The sequence below is a fragment of the Hypanus sabinus genome, chromosome 25, assembly GCF_030144855.1.
Source record: "Hypanus sabinus isolate sHypSab1 chromosome 25, sHypSab1.hap1, whole genome shotgun sequence".
Lineage (NCBI taxonomy): Eukaryota > Metazoa > Chordata > Chondrichthyes > Myliobatiformes > Dasyatidae > Hypanus > Hypanus sabinus.
This window is the reverse complement of record NC_082730.1, coordinates 38,529,999-38,554,845: the sequence shown is the minus strand read 5'-3', so window position 1 is coordinate 38,554,845 and position 24,847 is coordinate 38,529,999. Positions and strand designations below refer to the sequence as shown.

General features: G+C 38.8%; 1 protein-coding gene across 1 annotated transcript in view; it reads left to right on the top strand.

Moving 5' to 3' along the window:
- The window catches only part of LOC132381178 (leucine-rich repeat-containing G-protein coupled receptor 6), a 317,117-nt gene extending 302,431 nt beyond the window's left edge, over positions 1–14,686 (top strand). The window contains exons 15-18 of the mRNA XM_059950470.1: positions 4,949–5,074; positions 8,211–8,371; positions 12,042–12,122; positions 12,353–14,686. Of these exons, the coding sequence (XP_059806453.1) occupies positions 4,949–5,074; positions 8,211–8,371; positions 12,042–12,122; positions 12,353–13,605 (1,621 nt within the window). The 3' untranslated portion in view covers positions 13,606–14,686. The remainder of the gene's footprint in view (positions 1–4,948; positions 5,075–8,210; positions 8,372–12,041; positions 12,123–12,352) is intronic.
- Positions 14,687–24,847: the final 10,161 nt, after the last annotated feature.

Below are 24,847 nucleotides of genomic sequence, written 5' to 3'. Positions count from 1 at the left end.
CTTCCCTACAGCATGCCCTGACTAATCAAGAACCTATCAATCTCTACCTTAAATATATCCAAAAACGGCCTCCACAGCTGCCTGAGACTACAAATTCCATAGATAAACCCTCTCAAGCTAAAGAAGTTCCATCTCCTCTCCGTTCCAAAAGGATGCCCCTCTGTTCTGAGCTGTACCCCTGGTCTTATATGTGCCCACCTCTCTCCAGATCCACTCTATTGAAGCTTTTCAACATTTGATAAGCTTCAATGATGTCCAACCCTCATTCTTAAGAACTCCAGTGAGTGGAGTCCCAGAGACATCAAACGCACTTCATATGGCAGGCCTTTCAAACCCGGAATCATTTTCATGAAACTCCAATGTCAGCACACCCTTTCTTAGATGAGATGCCCAGAAATTCTCACAATACTGCAAGCAAGGCCTAATCTGTACTTTATCAAGCTTCAACATTACATCCTTGCTTTTATATTCTAGACCTCTCGAAATGAATGCTAACATTGCATTTGCCTTCCTCACCACAAACTCAAACTGTGAATTAACCTTTAAGGAATCCTGCACGAGGACACCCAAGTCCCTTTGCGCATCAGATTTTTAAATTTTCTTTCCACTTAGAAAATAGTCTAGGCTATTATTTCTTCTACGTAAGTGCAAGATTACACATTTCCTGACACTGTATTTCATCTACAACTTTTTGTCCATTCTCCTAATCTGTCTAAGTCCTTCTGTAGCCTCTCTACTTCCTCAAACCTACTTCCCCCTCTATTTGCCTTCATACCATCCACAAAGCCATCAATTGTGTATTGATATATAATGCAAAAAGAATTGGTCCCAACATAGACCCCTGTGGAACAAGAATTAGTCACCAGCAGCCAACCAGAAAAAGCTCCCTTTATTCCAGTTCTTTGCCTCCTGCCATTCAGCCAATGCTGTATCCATGCTAGTATATTTCCTGTAATACCATGGGCTCTTAACTTGTTAAGCAGCCTCATGTGTGGCTCCTTGTCAGGCAAGATTTTCCCTTAAGGAAATCATGCTGATTATGGCCTATTTTATCAAGTACATCTAAGTAGACCAAAATTGAATGCTTAAAAATTGACCCCAACATTTTCCCAAACACTGAGGTCAGACTAATTAGCCTATAATTTCCTTTCTTCGACCCCTCTCTCTTCTTGGAGTGATTTCTGCAATTTTGCATTCCTCCAGAACCATGCCAGAATCAATTGATCCTTCAAAGATCATTCCTAATGCCTCCACAATCTCTTCACCCACCTCTTTCAGAACTCTGTGGTGTATGCTGTCTGGTCCAGGTGACTGACCTATCTTCAGATCTTTCAGTTTCTCCAGAACCGTCTTCCTAGTAATGGCAACTTCACACACTTCTGCTAGTATATTCCATGGTGAAGACTGATGCAAAATACCTATTCAGTTCTTCTGCCATGTCCTCCATTTGACCTCAGCCTCCTTTTCTATACATTTACTACTCTTTCATGAAAAGATCCATCTGTATCTCTAACCAGTCTCACCCTGTCTCTTTAGTTCTGAACACCACCATTATTAAGAACATCTTTCCTGCATCTGGTTTGTACACTCTCATTCTGGTTTTATTCTACTGAACTCTAGTGAATATACTTCACTGCACTTCTTCCATAGCAAGAACATCTTTCCCCAGAAAAGGAGATCAAAACTTCAAACAGTATTCCAAGATGCCCATTACACAATCTTCCTGAATCATTCTGGAGCCTCTCTGCATCTCCCTAATGACTTAAACTTGCTAGGGCATCGTGTCATCCACAAACTTGGAGGTATTACAGTCGGCCCTCCTTATCCACGGGGGATTGGTTCCGGGACACCCCCCCCCCCCCCCCGTGGATACCTGTCTCAGTGCGGTGGACTTTAGGACTCGGCACAGCTCTGAATTCACAGTGTTTCTGTTCACGAAAATAATCACAATCACAATTGAAAATAAAGTGGAAATAATAAAGCGATTGGAAAGAGGTGAAACGCCATCGGTAATCAGAAAAGCGCTAGGCTACAGTCAGTCAACAATCGGAACAATTTTAATGGACTGTGTGAAAGGCCCTGCTATGATGAAAGCCACAATTATTACTAAACAATGCAGTGGTTTAATTATTGAAATACATACTTTTCTTAAATGTTTTATATGCATAGAACAGTAAAATACATACTATATACTAAGACAAACGTTTGACTAACTGACACTAAATAATACCAGATGTACCTGTTCTGACTTCAAATTCGACTTAAAGACGTACTCAGGAACAGAACTCATTCATAACCCGGAGACTGCCTGTACTTTTAAATCATCTCTGGATTACTTATAATACCTAATACAAAGTAAATGCTATGTAAATAGTTGCTATACTGTATTGTTTAGGGAATAATGACAAGAAAAAATAGTCTGTACCTGCTCAAATAACAAGTGCTGGAGAGAGAACTTCTGGGTTTTCCAGAAATGCGATTGCTTGAATCTGCATATGCAGAACCCGCGGATAAGGAGGGCCGACTGTACATATACAGTAATTCCCTCATCTAAATAAATTAAGAATTACATGTTTTCAACTGTAAATGGAACCCATTTAACACTGTTCTCTGCCTCTTGTCTGCACACATTTCTCCATTCATGTCAGTACATTATCTGCAATCCATATGCTTTAATATTTCATATTAACCTCTTATGAGGGGTCATTTCAAAAGTCTTTTGAAGGTCTGAATACACCACATTCACTAATTCTCCTCTACCTTCTCAGTAGGGTAGGTACTGAAAAATATTAGCATATTTGTCAGGCATGATTTCCATTTTATAAAACTTTGCTGACATTAACCAATTTTGCTGTTGTTTTCCAAATGTTCTGCTATTACATCATTAATCAAGTACTCTAACTTTTCCCCACTACCAATGTCAGACTAACTAGTCAAAACTTCCAGAGTGTCTGTCTCCGTCCACCTTGGATTTCAGTTGGCTACCTGCAATCCATAATAACTGATCCAGAGTCTAATGAATGTGGGAATATGACAAACAATCCATCTACTGTTTGTGCAACACACACAAAATGCTGGAAGAACTCAGCAGGATAGGCAGCCTCTATGGAAAAGAGTAAACAGTCAATGTTTCGGGCTGACACCCCTCAGCAGGACCAGAGAAAAGAAACTGAGGAGTAGGTTTAAAAGGTGGGGGGAGGAGAGAGAGAAACACAAGGTGATAGGTGAAATCTGAGGGAGGAGGGGATGAAGTAAAGTGTCGAGAAGTAAATTGGTAAAAGAGACAGAAGGCCATGGAGGAAAGTAAAGGGGGGGGGAGGAGCGTCAGGGGGAAGCAATGGGCGGGCAAGGAGGTAAGGTCAGAGAATAAAAAGGGTGAAGGAGAGAAGTTCAAAAAATGGATGTTCATGCCATCAGGTAGAAGGTGACCCAAACAGAATACAAGGTGTTGTTCCTTCAACCTAAGTGTGGCCTGATTACAACAGTGGAGGAAGCAATAGTTAGACCCATCAGAATGGTAACGGGAAGTAGAATTAAAATGTGTGACCGCTAGGAGATCCTGTTTTTTCAGTGAACAGAGCATAGGTGCTTGGTGAAGCAGTCTCCCAATCTACGTTGGGTCTTACCAAGATACAGGCCACACACCAGGAGTATCGGACATGGTATATGACCCCAACAGATTCACAGGTGAAGTGTCACCTCACCTGGAAGGGCATTTTAGGGCCTTGAATGGTAGTGAGGGAAGAGGTGTAGGGGCAGGTGTAGCTCTTGTTTCACTTGCAAGGATAAGTGTCAGGAGAGAGATCAGTGGGGAGGGACGAATGGACAAGGGAGTCACCTAGGAGCGATCCTTGTGGAAAACAGAAAGTGGAGGGGAAGGGAAATATGTGCTTGGTGGTGGGATCCTCTTGGAGATGGCTGTAGTTTCGGATGTGCTGAACATGGAGGTTGCTGGGGTGGTAGGTGAGGACAAGAAAAACCCTACCCCAGGTAGAGTGGCAGGAGGATGGGGTAAGAGCTGACATGCGTGAAATGGAACAGATATGGTTGAGGGCAGCGTTGATGGTTGAGGAAGAGAATCCCCTTTCTTTGAAAAAGGAGGACATCTCCTTTATTCTAGAATGAACAGCCTCATCCTGAGAGCAGATGTGGAAGAGGAGAGGAATCCTGAGAGGAAGAGGTGATGGTATTTTTACAGGTTGCGGGGTGGTAAGAGGTATAGTCCAGGTAGCTGTGACTGTTCGTGGTTTCATGTCTTTAATTACTAAGGGATACAGACTATTGGACTCTGAGTATTTCTAGTTCCATGTCCTTAAGTATGCTAGGATGCAGATTATTAGCCAGAGGGTTTATCATCCAATCAACTTCATAAAATGCATTTTACAGTCAATATTAACTTCTTTCAGATCTTTCTTCTGACCTGATGCTATGGTTGATAGGATCATAAGACCATATGAAATGGAAATAGGAACAGGCCATCTACAGAATATTTTGTCATTCTTTATGTTCACTGCTATTTCCTCTACTAACTTGACTGTAGAACTAAACTGGGAAGCAGTCACAGCATATGTATTATATTAGCAATAACAAGCTATAAAAACACACGTGAGGTTTCCCTGTGAGATCAGAATGCTTCAAAAAGGTTTGAATTAAACCAGTGCAAGATATGATTCCAGCAAGCAGACACACCAAATCTTTTGGCAATCTTTGTTTACCAGTTCATTGACTGAAAGGTTATTGATTGTACAAAATGGATGAAACAATCAAGTAGCTACCTACAGTTGTGAACAGTAGTAGCATCAATAATGGAGTTAGGACTCTGATCAGCAGATCAATATTTACCAGTGCAAAATATGTGCATTTCTATGAATGAATTAAACATCCATTTGCTCTTTCATTACAGATGTATTCTTAACTGCTTTTCTTTAATATATTCAATACTTTGCAGGGATCTGACATTCAACCGGCTTTCCTCTCTCCCTTTGAATGGTCTAAGTGGACTGACACATCTGAAGCTGAAAGGAAATCTCGCACTATCAGAATCTTTTCCAGAAGAAAATTTTCCCAAGTTAAGGTACGAAATTTAGAAAGCTTTAGTTCTAAACCTTTAAATTCTCATATTCTCCTTCAGAACGAAATAACAATAATCTTCACTTTTGATCATGTGTATTTAGTCTATTTGCAGAAGTGACATAAATTTAAGGGTTCATGTGGTTATAATAATTGATTCATTTATATCAAACTGTAATTGCATTGGTCACTACATGCAGCAGAACTGGAAACATTTTGAATGTATTTGCAACTTAATAACATTAGCAAAATAGATAGAACATATGTGCATGTGTTTGTGATGTCATGGCATCTGGTGACCAGAATTTCCTGTATTCTTAATTGGAGAATGAGTGTGCAATTGGTAATGAAATTAATGGCAATCATATTAGTTACTGAAATTCTTGTTATGGTTGGTAGAAATTACTAAAAATTGTTTACTGAAATGTGCCCACAGAAAACTCCTTTGAGTACATTAAGAAATGAAAAATGTAAACTATTTTTTAAAAATTAAGTCAATTTGATTATAAAGCAAATAATTTGCTCTACTTTAATCATTTACCTTAATTTGGTTGTGAAGCTTTAAATAAGAAAATACAAAAAAAGACATGGCTGGAAACAATTTTTGAGGCAAGCTAAGTTCGGTATTATTTTTAACGGAGCAATTCATTTGAAAGAATAACTATGCTTACTTGTCATTTATCCATGGGAAGAATATATTTGCTCACAATCCATGGTTAAGCAATCTACCTGAAAAAGTAAAGGGTGAAATGCCTTCTGAAAATGATTTAATGAAAATTATCTAACATTTGTATCCAATAAGTATCATTCTTTTAATTTAAAATGAAACTATATTAGTCATTTTCCAATGTACATCTTGAAATCATTATAAGTTCCTGGTTAATAAGAGAAATGGTCAACAGTTTGCTACAACACAAAATAACAAGATAATTAATTCCTTAGGCTAACATATATTCCATGAAGCATAGAGGACATGCAGTAAACAATGACTAGAAAATCTGTAGATGCTGGATATCCAAACAGCACACACAAAATGCTGGAGAAACAACGTCTATGAAAAAGAGTAAACAGATGACATTTCAGGCCAAGACCTCAGCCCAAGACATCAACTGTTTACTCTTTTCCATAGATACTGCCTGGCCTGCTGAGTTCCTCCAGCATACTGTGTGTGTTATAGTAAACAACTGCCCTGCTAATAAGCATTGGATGATTGGTTTACAACTGAATCCATATAAAACGATTTTCTTGTCCAGGGTGTTTGCTATAATTTGTGATTAATATCGGAGCTTGTTCTAACAAAGCATTTTATTATTTTGTTTCATTACTCTTCATATTGGCATTCATTTATCACATGTTTAGAGAGACAGTGAAAAGCTTGTTCATACAGATCAAATCATTACATAGTGCATTGAGGTAGAGCAGGTTAAAACTATAATAATGTAAAATAAATCATAAGAACTACAGAGAAAGTGCAGTGCAGGCAAACAATAATGTGTGAGATCATAACAAATTAAATTGTGAGGTCAGAAGTCTACTAGGAAGCTATTCTTTAGCCTTACTGCAGTGGGGTAGAAGCTGCCCTTGAGCCGGGTGGTACATGCTTTCAGGCTTTTGTACCTTATTCCCTATGGAAGAGGGGAGAAGAGCAAAAGTCCCAGGTGGATGGAGTCTTTGATAATGGCTGCTTTACTGAGGCAGTATAGAGAGAGTTCATAGAGGGGAAGGTGATTTCTATGATGTGCTAATCTGTGTCTACAACCCACTGCAGTTTCTTGTTGTTGCCGTATCAAGCCATTATACATCCAGATAGGATGCTTTCTATGGTGCTTTGATAAGGGTTAACAGGGACATGCCAGCTTTCTTTAGTCTCGTGAACATTGATGTTTTTGAGCTTTCATGGCATTGGTGCTGCATGGTGGAACAGGATAGGCTGTTGGTGATGTTCACACATGCAGCTTGAAGCTCTCAACCCACTCAACCTTAAGTTGGTATGAATGCCATCAGAATGGTGAAGTGATTTTCCATGGCAGGCGGTATGAACATTGTTTCTAAAAAGCACTTGAACTGCAAAATGCATATTACACATGCTGATGCAAGAGAGCAAAGAAGTATCTGTTCTCGTTACAGACATTACAGTTCAATTTAATAACTTACTTCAAAATGTTTCTTCCACCATATTTGTCCAATGGATGTCATTTGGCACTCATTGGATAAAGAAAATGTTAAAATTCATGGTTGTAGTTACACATTCTCAATACTGGTTGTGCAAATGTTCATTACCCATGCAGAACATCCTAATAAAATTTACTGAAATACGGTGCATCTACATAAAGTAACAACTGGGTTTCAGATAAATATTGACATTAATTTCTTTAACTTCTAGTAACCACTCCCCTTTGTTTCCTTTATCATCCCAGACCCTGTATCCCTTCTCTTGTCCCTTCACCTGCACCTTCCTCCCTTTGGGCTCTCACTGATTTCCTTTCATTCCATAATCTACTGCCCTTTCTGATTATATTCCTTCTTCTTCCACCCTTTTGCCTCTACCATCAATCACCTCTCAGCTTTTCACATTGTTCCTACTCCCCCACGTGCCTATGTTCCACTTCTCCTCTGGATTTATCTATTACCTGTGGCTCTTGCTCCTCCCTGTACTCCCACCCTTTTATTCTGGGCTCTGCCATCACTCTTTCCACTCCTGATGATAGGTCTTGGCCCGAACTGTCAACTGTTCATTTCCTCCATAGATCCTGCCCAACCTTCTGAGCTCCTCCAACATCTAGTGTGTGTTGCTGAAAGTGAGAAGAATTGCATGTTTTGTTCCATGCAAGAAAGTTAGCATGGTGTCTCACTATGCTAAGAATATACTGTAAATAAACCGTTAATGCATTATCAGAATACTTTTTGCCTTGTGTCACCAATGCACCATATTAATTGTTAATTTATTTGTGGTAATATTACCTTACGCATTGTATGTGAGTTATATGCTTTGTGGTGTGCAGAGGAACATTGTTTCATTTGGTGGTATACACGTGTATTGTTGAATGATAATAAACTTTGAACTTAAAGGCATCTAGACTGAATATTGAAGATGTTTAGCTTCTATAAAGTAATTGGAACATTTTATATCTTGGTTGCAGGGTGCTGGAAATGCCGTTTGCCTATCAGTGTTGTGCATATGGATCCTGCAAAAATAATCACAAGCAGCCCAACCTGTGGGATTCAGATGTTGCTGTTCGTGATGACGAAGATGGCCAGAAAAGAGCAATGGGAGTATTTTCCATCCAGCCAGAAAACAACTGTAATTATAGTATTAGTATTCTGGGGTATATAATGCATTGGGAGCTAACACCTACATTTTTGGGGGTCAGAGCGGGGTGCAGAGCTGCAGCCAATTTACTTTAAATGTTCTTGATTTGGATCTAGTGCTTATCCCTTTCAAAAATGCACTTTGCCTTCCTGAAGAAACTGCTAGTGATAAAGATATATTTGCTCCAAAGTGCAAAGGGCAAAATCATAACAGCAAATATTTCTATCCCTGAAAATATAACACTTAAGTTTGTACCTGATAAGTTGCAACAATAGGCAAGACTGAACTACCTGCAAGAATTCTCCAATCTCAGAGCCTTACCGTCATCTTTTCAAAATAAGCAATAAATGCTACTTTTGCCAACAGTGCCGAGGATGAAATAGTTGAGTTTAGTTTTCTGAGTATCTACAGATTTACTCTGAGACATTAATTTTAATGGCACACACCCACATATGGAAGGACTCTGTAAACTGTTTCAAAACTCTTTCTTTTCACTTAAATTTCCTGAAGTTTTAACAATAAGACCTACCACAGGTGTTCCCCTATTTTTGAGACTGAACAAGATTAGGAAGTAAAGGAAATCAAAGCGAATAGGAAGATGTCTACCCCGAAGGTGACTAATTAAGAATGGTCCTCTCCTGGAGCTTACTGATTGTGCCACACATTCGATGATTACTGAGAAGAGTTTTTCTTAATGCAGTTGCATTATGAGGCATATAGAAGTATGCTTCCCAATATATATTGACATCCACTTATTTTCTCATAAAACAAATAAGAAACTGATTTCCTTCTTCATATCATAAAGTGGACCTGATGTCCTTATATTTATAACCAGTACTTTTTACTGATGCTTACTACTGATGCTAACATGTTCTTAAATCTCAGTAAGTGCTGGGAAAACTAATGGTGAACTGATCTGTTGTTAAGAGCCTTCTGGAATCAAAATGCACCTCATACCAGTTACCGACTGGACATGTTTCCTTCTAATATGACCAAGGTCAAATTCAAGTTAATTGGCAAATACACAAGTACATGTATGAATGGGTGGAATGATTAACTTTCTTGCAGCATTCACAAGAAGAAAGAAGCATAAATTAAAACAAGTTACACACATTTTTCCAAGAAAGGGGACAACTAGAATTTAAAAAAAGCGAAGTCCATTTTAATGCAATGTGATCCAAGTGATCGTAATGTTGCTAAAATGTAATGATTAGAGTGTTGCCAGTTGGTTTAAGAACCTGATGATTTTTATGCGTTGACTGGTCTTCCAAACTGTAAAATGACTGGATGGGACAGAGTTTCTAAAAATACATTCAGGGAAATTTCCTTAGTCAATATATAGAGGTCTCAACTAGAGAGAGTATCATACTGATTCCCCTATTGGAGAAAGAGACAGGGCAGGTGATGGAAATGTATGTAGGGGAGCACTTTGGATCTAGTGATCATAATCCTGTTAGTTTTGAGATATTTAAGAAAAAAGATAGAACAGGTCCTCAGATTGAGATTCTAAATTGGAGAAAGGTCTGATTTAATAGCATCCTCAAGAATCTGGCAAATGTTGATTGTGCTAAAGGTAAGAGGGAGGACTTCAAAAGTGAAATATTTAGAGTACTGAGTTTGTATGTTCCTACTAAAATAAAAGGAAAGGCTAAGAGGTTTAGTGAACCTTACTTTTCAAGAGGTATTGAAGTGTTTATGGAAAGCAGAGCAGAGCACAAGCATTTAAATAGGATAACAGAACTTGCAACTTAAGCTGTTATCAGGAGATAGTGCAGTATTGTGAAAGTGAATTCAAATTACATACTTACGCCAGATTGTGAATTTGAGGGCTGACTGATCAGCTGGGTGTAAGAGTATCAGAGATTTAGATCATGTTCCCAGATCTTCAAAGGTTCATTTATTATCAAGATATACAACTCTGAAATTCTTCAATTCTCTGGGTAGCCGTGAAACCAGGAAAGAAAAGAAAGGCAGCATAATCATCAACCCCCAAATCCCTCCTCCCACACAAAAAAAACAAACAAAACAGATCAGGCACACCGAGTCCCAAATCCCCCTCCCTGCATAAAAAAACTGAGAAGATCGGGCAAAAAAAAAAACAGAGTATAAAAACTGAAAAATAGAGTTTATGATCCAAAGTCCACATCCAAAATGTAGGAAAAAACTGGACAATACTCTCTGGGCCCAAGCACAGCAGCGGGCTCTCCCCTCTCCAATACAGAGCAACCAGTCAAAAGACATGCTGTTGGCGCTCACCCTTTGCACTCACCTCGATGCTTCAATCTCCCTTATCGCTTTAATTGACGAACAATGGATGCTGTAATCAGTGAAATGGAGCCAAACATCAGCTTACCCCTTGTGCTGCAGCGTGCCCACTACAAATTTCATGCACACTGCCTCCCAGAATCCTTCGGAGACTGCAGAGCCCTGGAAAGCCCAAACGATCTCCAAACTTCCACACTCATTTTGATGTTTCAATCGCTCTTGTCACTTTAATTGGATGGCGAACAATGGATGATACAATCAGCGAGATGGGGGGAAATGTCGGCACACATGCCGTCCTGCAGCCTTGCCACCACAAGGTTCATTCACATTGCCTCTGCCTCCCAGAATTCTCTCAGAGACTGCAGAGCACTGAAGCACCCGAAAAAGTCTCCAAACAGCAAATCACGGGCTCCAACAGTCCCAGAATCAAATTCAAGATGAGGAAGAAATGTAAAAGACATAAAAGTGAAAAGGATGGTTTCATGATTTATCCAGAAGATGTCAACCAAAGGAGCATTGTACACACGTGCCATCTTGACCAGAAGTATTGTCAGTGATCGCTCAGTATTTTCCCAACTTCTAAAGGGAAGTGATCCAAATACCTCTGTTGATTCAGGGGCATGGCTGTATTCTTCACTATTGATAGAATAAGATAGTTCCATTCATCAGTATAGGAAACGTTAGAAAATTCACTTATATTAGTATTTAGCACTATGTTAAGTTCTCTCGAAGTGCTTCTTGTCTTATAAGGAAATAAGAGGTGCACAGGGAAAGGACCAAGAGAGTGACTAGCTTACCTTAATTGCTCTGGTTGCTGTGTCATGCCATGTGAAGCCTGATGTTCTTGTCATTTGTTGTCATAGCCTCTTTCCTTTACCATGCGAATGCAAGAATACTGGCAGTGTTCCAAGCCAAGCTCCATCTCTCCTAATAAGTGCGGTACCGCAATGAATAAAACTGACCGGTCCAGCTCCTTGAAACTTTCCCCTCGTTTCATTGGCCTGATCAGCATTATTCTTGACCTGTTTGGCTCATTGCTACACTGTTGCCAGAGTTCTGTGATTTAAGCAGGTTACTTATTCTTTTCCAAGTATTTTTCAACCACCACAACAGAGTCTCCCTGCACCCTAATGATTCGATTGGACAATGATACTCATAAACCTCATTTTCAGCATAAACTCTATACTCTTTCTGAACATAAATCACAGGAATCACATATATAGGAACTTATATGTTGAAAACTGGGCTTTTTTAGAGATGTAATTTCGGGAAAGCTCAATATAGTTGTATTTCTAAAGGTATACTCAATGCAATGTGAAGTTCATAATATTTAATCACATTGCTGTATCTCAGGAACCCCTGCACTAATACCATATTTTGTTGTTATAATATATAGATTACTTGCATATGGATGGTTTTCAGTTTGATATGGAAGATCCCAAACTGCATCTCAGTATTCAGTGTACACCTGATCCAGGTCAGTTGACAAAATATTCACTAAGTGAATCGAATACATAAATCATTATAACATTCTTTGCAAAATTAAGCATTTAATCCCATTTCAGGTATAAAATGGCAAGCGTCTGTAACCTTATTATACTATGTAAAAAAGAACTTTCACAGCTAAAATGATACAAAATAAGTAATAGGAATTACATATTGATATTTCTGTACTCTAATGTGATATATATTTTTAAATTGTTACAGGTCCATTTAATCCATGTGAATATCTCTTCGAAAGCTGGATAATCCGTCTTGGAGTTTGGGGAATAGTCCTTATCTCTGTAGTTTGCAACGGACTAGTCATCACAACTATATTTGCATCACCTAGCTATCTATCTCCAGTGAAGTTTGTTATTGGCTTGATAGCAGGAGCCAACATGTTAACAGGGTTGTATAGCGGCACATTAGCAATTGTTGATGCAATGACTTTTGGGCAATTTGCAAAACATGGTGCAAAATGGGAAACTGGACTGGGATGCAGGATCACTGGATTTGTATCCGTATTTGCCTCAGAAGCATCGATACTGTTTCTGACTCTTGCAGCTGTTCAGTGCAGTATCTCAGTGTCTTGTGTCCGTGCATATGGGAAATCACCATCTTTCAGCAGTGTGAAAGTAGCTGCCTTTTGTTGCACAGTCCTATCATTCAGTGCAGCTGCACTGCCTCTATGCTCAGTCGGAGAATTTGGAACCTCACCACTCTGCCTCCCGTCACCTATCCCTGGTGGAAAGCCTTCCACTCTGGGCTTCATGGTAGCTCTGATCATGATGAATATCCTTTGCTTCCTTGTAATAACCGGGACTTACACTAAGCTTTACTGTGATCTAATGAAAGGGGAATTTGATAGCATCTGGGACTGTGCCATGATTAAGCATGTGGCTTGGTTAATCTTCACCAACTGCATTCTATATTGCCCCGTAGCCTTCCTTACATTTTCTTCCTTGCTCAACCTTTTCTTAATCAGTCCAGATGTAATTAAATCAATCCTACTTGTGGTTCTTCCACTGCCTGCTTGCCTAAACCCTTTGCTTTATCTGCTATTCAATCCACATTTCAAAGAGGATCTTCGCGTGCTGCGTGAGTGCAAGTGGCAAAAAAAGTGCCAATCAAAACAAGTCAGCATAGATTCCCTCAGTTCAGAAGACATCGACAAGCAGTCATGCGATTCCACCCTAGCGCTGATGACCTTTGCAGATAATGAAATCATCCTTGATTCAAACGAAAGCCTTGGGGTCCTGTCAAGTCATCGTCAGATGATGAAGGCCTATCCCTTTCCTCCTGTAACTCTAATTCCATGTCAACAGATGAAAGGCAAGGAAGAAGGTTACTTAACACAACAATCCCATCTCACTGATGAGGAGCTCCTAATTTCTTCAGAAATCACAGAGCAAGCACGTAACAACATTCCGATCAGTTTCTATCCAACCAAAGGACCTTCCTTCACATCGAATGTATAAATGCTGGAACGCCACAATCCCAAGAGAGCTACAACTGTTGGGAATCACATGATGATATAAAGAACTGATTAAGAGAACACTAGATGACAAAACAAGATTATGATATTGCAATCAACTGCAAAAATTAATCAACAAAGAGCAATGTCTTAAATTTAGTTAAATAATGGATAGGCGGGAGTTAGTTACAGATGTATACTGGTCTTCAAGTGGTTTTTGGCTACTATACAGTATGTGAACTATTAACTGCTCATTGGAGGCAGAAACCAATGAACCACATATTGTAGGCTTATAAAAGTCATTACAAGATGTTAAGAAATAGTTCCTTTCTCATTACTAAATTAATTAAAGGGAAAATCTATTAGCACTTGAATCATGGGAGTCCTAATGAACCAATGTAAATGCATTCTGTGTTGAAAACATGCATAGAACCTATTGGCAGCTTGCTGAGTTATATGACAATATAATGTTATGTACACTCTACATTATATTTTTACATTATTAATATGACGAATTACTCAAGCAAAGGGTAAATAGTTAAATTGTTCATCTCATATTATTTTCCGATAAAAAAGCATGAGTACATGATGGCTTTAAAATGCTGAATTTTTATATTTTGGTATCTTTGTAGAAGTAAATGTTAAATGAACAATAGAAATATATTTATTGCAATAGAAGACTTTCTTCATAGAGACCTTTATAAATCCTTCTTTTTCATATAATTGGACCGCAGAACAGATGATGTATAGTAAAACTACCTCTTACTAGTACACTATATATCGCTTTACTAATGAAAATGTTACTTTTTACTGCTTAGTTGTAAAAATATTGTGTTATTTGGATGTACATAATTTATGTACTGTACTCTGTTTTTAAGAGACTAAACTTAGCAAATTAATGTCAAAGTAAATCATTCTTTTCTTATACCTGCTTTGTGGTCATGAATTCATAGATCTTTCCAAATTTATTTTTGATCTCAACTTTATTGATTTGTTTAATTCTAGAAAGTTTTAAAGCAAGCAATAACAAGGCCTAAGTGCTATCCACCATTATGGTACTCGGAGATAAAATAAAGTCTTCAGCAACATCATTGCTGGCCTCTTAATTCCATGATTAATATCATAGCATTCTATCATTCAGGATCTTTCCTGTTTCTGATCAAAAAATTAATATATTAGGAGCAAACTATATTCTTGAGAATGCTGTTGCTCCTTGTTGTTACAAAGAAGACACCATCTTAAAAATCATAAACATGAGAAATCCAAAACAACACACACAAAATGCTAGAGGAACTCAGCAGATCAGATATCATCTATGGAAATGAATAAACTGTCGACATTTCAGGCCAAGACCCTTCTTCAGCACTGAGAAGAAATTGGGAAGATGCCAGAGTAAAAAGGTGGGGGGGTGGGGAAAGAGACTAGCTGGATGATGATAGGTGAAGCAGGTGGGTGGGAAAAATCAAGAGCTCGAGAGGAAGTAATCTGATAGGAGACGAGAGTGGACCATAGGAGAAAGGCAAGGAAAAGGGTGTCATGACTGTGAAAGAAGTCACCAGAGGAATGCAGCTGATAGATATAAATTCTTTATCCAGGACACACATGAGCTGACAGCTGTTGGAGTCATGAGGGAGAGAGAGACAGAGACTCCCCAACCCAAAATTACAGCACATTTTTATATTTTAAAGAGCAATCGTAACAGGACAATTTCTGTATTTACAATGCCCTCATAATGCTTCTTTCGAGCTACATGAATTTTTTCAAATTCCTGGGTCTTCCCAATAACACACTCAAAATGAGTGTTAATTACTGTGGTTTCTGAGTCTGAGGTATTACTGGGGCATTCATTGCATTCATGGATATGCAGGAATACAGTATATCAGTCAATTAGGTGTTTTCTGGTCTGCAATTTACTCCAAAATGCTGCTTCATGAATACCATTGTTTTGAGCTGCATCTTAAATTCAACCTACAATCCATATTCTGATCTAAAATTTGGTTGCTGTTGAAGTCAATATTTGCTCTATACCAGAACGCGCCCTAACAGAGTGAACCTGCGGCGGGTTAGGGGTGAAAATATTATTGTTTCTTGACAAAAGCAAACCGAAGGCATTTTAGAAAAATATAATTCAGTAATAGTTAGCTATTATAATTCTCACTCAACCAATGCTCATGGATGGTTTGGCACAGCCAAGAAGGGCCAAAAGGCCTGTTTCTGTGCTGTAATGTTCTATGTAATATAAAAGATCTGCCACAACAGTTCAAATACCTGTCATTAATCTAATTTCAAAATAATTCATAAAAAGAATAAATTTAGTTTGTTAACAACAGCAGAAATTCTGTATTAATAAATGTCTGAGTTCCCCTTTGAAAGCACACTAATGACAATTTTGATAAAAGAGAAAGGAACCCAAATTTCTTAATTTCTGCACACAAAGAAATATATAAAACCACCTTAAGCCAACAATAGTTTAATCTGATCGACAACATTTACCTCTCAAAAATATTTAAGATGAAATACTAAGGGTAATGACTAGACATCATCAAGGTTTTTGCATCAGATGTAAAGCTAATTAGTGCCTGGCCATTTTAAACACTTTTGACTAACTTATTGAGCAATTTTATTGCATGCTTCCAAGCAGAAGAATACAGCAACATAGCTCTGTGGTATTCCAGACCTATCCATGACAGACACACACCTCCATTGAGGGTGATGATCCTTTGGGAACATTGTGATTTTTGAGGCACACTGCCTAACCAACTTAAGTACTGAAATTATCTGATCCCATAAACGTTAAAGTGGCTCCTCCTTGCATTGGTATATTAAGCAGTCAAAGTAATAGAAACTATTAACTACCTGCTTTTTGTTATTTCACGTAATATGATGACTGACTTTGTGGCTCTCCGGTGATGAATTTCACTCCCATTGCTGCACAGTGTGGCATCCATCAGATCTACCTGGAATAAGTTTGTCAGTACTCAGTCATGTGACATGCAAAGTAAAGCATTTCCCCCAACGTGGAACAGACAATTCATCAGTTCTATCCCATAGCAAACCCTTGCCTTCCATGGAGCTAACACTCGTAATTTTGGTTATTGGTGCAACCCAACTGTTTGAGTAAGTGAAGTGAACTTGGATACACAACAAGTAGGAGAGACAAGAATTATACTACATCTTAATATGTAGGACTCTTTGATGCCTCAGAAAGTTTCTCCAATCAGTTGCTGGTCTATATAAACTAAGAGAAATCCATAAACAATCCCTGCTCTGACCAAGATATGTGATCTGACTAATCAGAAATGTCTGCTGCACGTGGTTATCTACTGGACAGGTAAATGACAGGTGAGGGCTGAAGTAGGTCCAGGTTCAATTGCAATGCTTGTTCAAGTCCAAATACCACTAACTCTCAGCTCGCACATGAATAGCAACAGATTTGTGGGATGAAAGTTGCAGGTGCTGAAAATCTGAAATAAAAATAAGAAATACTGGAAATAATTATCAGATCAGACAGCATCTGCAGAGGCAGAAACTAACGATAGGTGATCTTTCATCTTTACTCAGTACCAGTTTACTGAAATCTGAACAAAAAATGGTTACTGAATTTCCTGTTGCAATAATCAATGTGTTTAATTTTTGAAAGTAAGGAAAGCGAAAACTGTTGATAATGGAGAACAGAACCCAGTTCCACTTCTATCATTTGGTGTCAGCAATGTCTTTTTAGGGACAGCACAAACTAAAAAAACCGACTATTTGTGTATTATGACACCACTCAGAGTCTGCAACTGCAGATATACTTTAGCAGGCTTTTATTCAGTCAAGTAGACAAACAGGGGATATCAAATGGAAGAATCTCCCGAAACCTCAAATACCTGGTGTTTTATATTTATGTGATATAACGATAACACATTGCACTTTATTGACAACCCATTAAATGTACTCACAATGCTTCAGGCCGACACTCTTTGTTGTGTGCAGTCTGGCCTGCTGAGTGTTTCCAGCATTCCTGGTTTTATTTCAGATTTTCATCAACTGCTGTTATTTATTGATTTGTTTCATTCACTCCTTTCATGGAGAACAGTCTTTGTTTACTCAGCTGCATTTTGTGACTTTAAAGCTGCATCAAAATGTGGCTGCTTATTGTTCCTGCATTAATTATATAGCCTGTAAAACTGGACAATGTGCTCACAGTAAATCCCCAGTCAATAACGCAACAATAGATGTTAAGGATACATGTTTTCAGAAGAGTTTAAACAGCTTGGAAGTCGATGACATATGATTAGACTTCAGGCAGTTATGTAGAGTGGAAGGTGCAGAGTGAAACAAATGGAAAGAAGCCGGAATGAAAACATTAAGGAATTTAGAAATTAAATCAGGGCAATTGAAGTTAAAGTGAGGGTATAAGATATCTGAAAGTGGACTTGATCCCTACTAAAATTCTAATAAGTTCTACTTATAATAATATTTACAGGACTTAGGAGCTTTAGTTAATGGTACTCATTCTGACACCAAAAACAAAGATTTCATGTATTCTTTATGGATATACAATGATGCAACCATGTTCTCTGGCTTGTTTACGTAACCATGTACAAGTACAGCACACTTCATTCCCTTTCTGAGGATCAAAGAAACATAGAAAATAGGTGCAGGAGTAGGCCATTCGGCCCTTTGAGCCTGCACTGCCATTCAGTATGATCATGGCTGATCATCCAGCTCAGAACCCTGCACCTGTTTTCTCTCCATACCTCCTGATCCCTTTAGCCACAAGGGCCATATCTAACTCCCTCTTAAATATAGCCAATGAACCGGCCTCAACTGTTTCCTGTGGCAGAGAATTCCACAGATTCACCACTCTCTGTGTGAAGAAGTTTTTCCTCATCTCAGTCCTAAAAGGCCCTTTATCCTTAAACTGTGACCCCTCGTTCTGGACTTCCCCAACATCAGGAACAATCTTCCTGCATCTAGCCTGGCTAATCCCTTTAGAATTTTATACGTTTCAATAAGATCCCCCCTCAATCTTCTAAATTCCAGTGAGTAATGTGTGTAAACATTTTCACAGTTGTAGTTATTACAGATTTGGCCTGCTGATTAGATACCTTAATATCGGGGTCTCCTCACTGCTCTCGTATGTCCTACACCCATGGACACAGGGTGACAACACCACTCTTAACATTGACTTATTTTCCTGATTTCCTTGCCACCAGGTGTAACGTATCCCATGATGGACAATAGATGCTGCAGTTTTAGTTTGTTCTACCTACAACAATAATTACAACACGTAAAACATTCAAATAAAGTGAGATTGGATAAACATTCACAGCAAAGAGCTGCCAGTGTATATCATTTAATCATTATGTTTAATCACTCTCCTTTTATATAATTACATAGATATCAAAGGATCTATGATCATAGATGGTATTACTCCATCCTTTGATATCTATGTAATTATATACAAATGCATGACAGTTGACAGCTTGAGGCAAACGAAGTTGGGCAAGGACAGGGCTACTGATGAAATAAAGCTTGTAAAAGTATGAATGAAATACTGCAAACCTTCCAGAGCTTCTTTCTTCAAAGTTCTGTCAGTGCAGCTGTTTGGAAAAGACTGAATCACAGAGCATGAAAACTGTAATGAGCTCTTCAGGCTTGTGCGCGGAGCTGGACAGGTTTGGATTCTGAGCTTTTTAAGAGCACATGAATCGGTTAATTGTTGTTTAATAAGAGGCACTAATTGTTTAGAGTTCCTTATGTCTTCTTCTGTCTAGCAACTCACTCTTCGTGGCGTGGTCTCCTGGTGCTTTCTGTTTAAACTTGTTAAGTTTATTTTGATGGGCTCAGGGATTCCATGTCACTTGCATTAGTTAAGCAGGCATCTGATTAGCACTAGACCTAGCTTTGAGAATGTTACATCATGCGGTGTCATTCGGATTGGCCATGAATGTCTTACTGGAATTCTTATGAATAAACTCTGGTCGCCATCTCTACAATAGAATGGAATAATTTCTCCGCACTTGAGTTCTGACATTGCCATAATGCATTATGACAGAAAATATACCATTCCAAATTAATGTATCAGCAGTAATGTTTCCAATGACCATTTATTGAATATTCTAACGTGCATTATCCCCACAGGCTCTTGGCAATTTCTGTCCAAGTGACTTTTCAAAGCAGAGTATTCAAAGCAACACACACAAAGTGCTGGAGGTACTCAGCAGATCAGGCAGCATCTGTGGAAATGAATAAAAAGTTGACGTTTCAGGCCACTGTTTTGTGCACTTTATGCAATCCTGGGTAGGTCTGTATTCTAGTGTAGTCTTTTTCTGTGTTGTTTTTATGTAGTTCAGTGTAGTTTTTGTACTGTTTCATGTAGCACAGTGGTCCTGAAAAAAGTTGTTTTGTTTTTACTGTGTACTGTATCAGCAGTTATGGTCAAAATGACAATAAAAAGTAACCGGACTTGACTTGTGAATTGACTTGAAGACCTTTCTTCAGGACTAAATTTGAAGTCATGTTGATCATCTCAAGGTTGTACATTACAAGCACACAGAATCCCTATGAAAGTAGTTAGAAGAAACACACCCACACGACACTTACCCACACTGTGGTCACATTAGTCACCTCCTGCTCCAGCTGTGGAAGCCTTGGCAGTTCCTACATTGATCTTATTATCCACCTCAGTATCCCGAGAGTGACTGGAGCAGAAGGCCTCCTCACTCCTTAGGGACTACTAAAAAAAAAGGAATAATTATATACAAATACTTATAAAAGTTTAATCAGCCTTTAAAAGTTGGAGAGAGCCTATGAAACATTTTCTCCATTAACTACCCTGAAACAAGCACCCTTTTCCGCCTTACGTTGTCCAATGGAAACTGAGGAGCTACCTTAATAACGACTGGAGAGAACAGCAGCTAAATATTTTCCTATTCCTTTTCTGACTTCCATTTCTTGTTCAAACTTTTGCTCTGAGAATGTCAATAATCTATTAGATCATCTGTCGAATGTTAAAATGGACCAACTGCTAACAAAGTAAATAAAGGTAAATCCACCTGCTCAGTCCTGCATTGATAACAAATGACTTCAGTTTTTTTTATGACAGCATCTTGCACTCCACTTGAACCTGGGATTGGGTTACGTTAATACAAACTGCATATGTGTAACACAATCCACTTAATTGCTGAGCAACATATTTACAGAATTAATCTGTTTGAAATTTTTCTCTCATTCATATTCATTGCACAAAGTTCAGTCCTGTAGGTTATTTACAAATAAATCCAGTAAACCAAAAAAAAAATGAAAGAGAAACCTATTTTTAAAATTTTAGGTTGATCTAACCTTTGCTGGTATGGTAACTGAACCATTTGATTATTACACCACTATACGTTGTACTTCTTAGATGTGAAACAACTAAATGAGAACACCAGCTTGTTTTAATTGAATTGTATCCAGTTTTGTTTACGGGAAAAGTTTCCTGTCTGAATAGTCTCTCCCAGAAGGCTACCAGTGGTATTCAAATAGTGTGTGGTCTCCATACTATTGCCCCACCGGTAGACAGATTCAATTTGTAGCACTATCATCTATGCCTTATATCTGAAATGGATGTTGTTTTGCGATGTGCCTCATTTTTTCATGTGTGTGGCATTCGGATGGAAGCAATTTATGTACGGCAGTCTTAGCATTACCCAGTCTCCAGTTTAATGATCTGCACATCACCCTTGCTATTACTTTGTGGTTCTTTTGCTCGTCATATACGGCCACTATTTCCTCCGTAAGGGATTACCATCTGGCCCCAGTCAATTCAAAAATAGGAATTGTTCAACCACAGATAGTAAACATGACACGTGATAAATTACTGCTAAAACATTGGAACTATTTTGTTGTCTCCATGTATTTTGGCAGCATCCACCTAGTAAGAATTTCAGTTGGCAACATAATTCAAAGTTCTACTTTCCTTGTGGGAAAAAAAGCCAATGGTGTGAACAATAAAATGCAGAAAGGTGAAATTTGAAGACTTTTTTTTTGTAAGAGTACCATCCATCAAAAGGCTTAAAGAAGCAATATAATTGTTTCCACTTTTGAAAAGACAATAGGATTGCTAGTTGCAGACAATAAAAGTAGAGCCAAGAATGACTTGTGTAAAGTAGAGGGTACCTTGGTAATGGAGGTACCTTGGAGGTCAAAATAGTTGCCAAAGTTCAGAATGGTGTAATTCAGTTCACCATTAGATTAAATTTGTAGCTAGGATCAAAGACTGTACATACATACATACATTGCTTATTAGCAACAGACATATTTGCACAACAGAACTCACTGACTTTTTCTGATATTAATTCCGTTTACTGATCTGGAGGTCATTTCGTACATACATGCTCTACCTTGGTGACATTAGTTGGAAAGTTTACTAAACTTATACTAAAGGGAAGGTTGTTAGGTACATTGCAAATAAAATACAGCTGTTAATTGTGCACAGCCAATTCAAACAATCAACCACATTATTGATTTGTATCCTAAATATACTTTTTCAGAAGGCAAAGATAAACCTCATGAGAGAACATATACAACCCAGAAATTGACCTAACACTTGTTGGCTGTTTGCATAAATACATGAAAAATAGTTTTTTTGATAATCCAGAGGCTGGAAAGACAGCTCTTTGATTGTTGTAGTGACAATGCGAGCAGTTATTGGACTGAGGGATTCCTCCTCAGCAGCAGAGTGTGCTATTTGTTGAGCATATAGACATGAGATTACGACATATTCTCGCTGGAGTTTGAAGACCTGTGCCATCCAATTATGTCAACGATTTACATTTCATATCTTCTCCTTGAGGTCTGTTGTGTCCAGTTTTGTTTCCTAGAAGAGTTTTCTGTCTGAGTTGTCTCGCCCAGAAGGTTACCACTGGTAATCAAGTATTGTGTGGTGGTCTCCATTCTTCAGTCCCACCAGTAGTCAATTTGTCACCTCACATATAAACCAGGTGCTTTTCAAATCTGTGCCTAACTCACTGCCTCTCACCCCACCAATTTTCTGGGTTAACAAAATGTATGTCATTGCTTCCAAATGGGGGAATGGGGACAAGTAATGGTACTGGTGGAGCTGGAACATTGGGATATTAGCTCATAGAACAGTACAACTCAGGAACAGGCCCTTTGGCCCATGGCTTCTGTGCTAACCATGTTGCCACATTAAATCTATGTGCCTGCATGTAATCCATAATCCTCAATTCCATCAATGTTCATTTGCTTATCTAAATGCCACTATCACAGCTGCTTCTACTACCGTCCCTGGCAATGGAATCAATTGTCCACTGTTTAAAAACTTGTACCCTGGACATCTCTAAATATTTCCCCTCTTACCTTGAAGCTACGTCCTCTAGCATTTGACATTTCTGTTGAGAAATATGTCTGATTATCTACCCAATCTATGCTGTCATGATTTTATAAACCTCTATCAGGCTTCCCCTCAGCTTCTGCTGCTCTGGGGAAAACAATTCTAATTTGTTCCAACTTCTCCTTATAGCTAATATTTTCTAATTCATGTAACTTCTTCAGCATCCTCTCCCTGAGGAACTCCACTGGTCATAGATCTCCAGTAGCAAAATTGCAGAATAAAGTGACAAAAGCAGTCTTAAAATTGCTAGAGAAAAAAAAAACTTGGCTTTTATTTTAATACAACCTTAAATGAGAAGTTACAGGAATTCCCAGCCATCAGTTCACATACATTATGTCAGGGTATCACACCCAATCTCACTCAGATTTCAGTATATCTCTGACATGCTGCCTGCTTTAAAATCTCTAAATAGTCAGGTATAGTGCTAGCATATCTTGGTAACTTCTCCTTCATTAATAATGATTGAAGTGAAGTACCGTACTCAAGCAAACCAACACTGCTGCTGGAGATGAAGCACGGGTAGTTATCCTGTATGACATGCCCTCAGATCCAATCCAATAGGCATCCGTTAGTCTCGTGAGACCATGGATTTGCACCTTGGAAGGTTTCCAGGGCGCAGGCCTGGGCAGGGTTGTATGGGAGACCAGCAGTTGCCCAAGATGCAGGCCTTCCCCTCTCCACGTCACTGATGTTGTCCAAGGGAAGGGCACTAGGAGCCAAGCAGCTCGACACCAGTGCCGTCGTAGAGCAACGTGTTGTTAAGTGCCTTGCTCAAGGACACAACGAGCTGCCTCAGCTGAGGCTCGAACTGGTGACCTTCAGGTCACTAGACCGATGCCTTATCCACTAGGCCACACGCCAACACACACTTCCACCTTTATACTCATTTGAAGGAACAGCACTTCCTTCTCCTTAACCTCTAAACACCCTAACGTACTGATACACTCAGCACTGATCTCCTGGTCCTCCACATCCATTTGCTTGGTAAGTACTGAAGCAAAGTACTCATTAAGTTTCTCATTCACATTCTCTTCATCCAAGTAAACGTTCCCTCCTTTATCCTTGAGTGTGCTAGATTTTCCTCCAAGAGGACCACAACCTCAATGACCCAGAGAGCTACAGTATATTGACGGGAGTCAGGGGTTTATGCTTTGGCTTTTGGTAGGATCATCTATGCCAGACAGCTGAAAGGGCAGAGGCCAGGCTAAGAATGATCCACTGGTCCTCCAGGGTCAGGATATCAGCTCAGGTCTAACACCCTGACTGGTGAAACAGAATATTACAGAAACAGCAAAGAAGAATCCTCCAACTGAGTGTGAAGGTATTCCTGAGTCTCCACCAGGGACTTGTATGGTTGTCAGTAGTGAAAACCGAGAGGAAGCTCCTGATATGATGAAGGAAGCCATGAGCACCTCAGAGATGAAGGACTTTCATTGCTGCCCTAAACATCAGCGATGTAACGGGCAAATGAGAAGAGACTAGATTTCTGGCTTCCCCTTGAAGCTGGAATATTCTATTTGCTTGTTCTCCTGCTCCTGTCTTATTTTCCTTTTCACTTCTACAGTTTATTGTACTCAACCTGGCCTTACAAATTAGTTTGGTGGGTCTGCAGATTTCTGTAAAGTAAATTCCTTGAGGAGAAACGTGTTTCAAAATAGAACAGCACCTCTGATTAGAATTTAAATAGCAGTGATATCTTCACATTGTTGATTTACACTTCAACTTTTTTAATTAGTAAATTGTGCCATTCAGGATGATTTTCTACTAAGTTATGAAAGTACATTTTAAATTGTTTTCACAATACTGCAGATAACAACAATATTACTAGAAATTATGAAATATAGCAATTTGAATGGATTTTAGG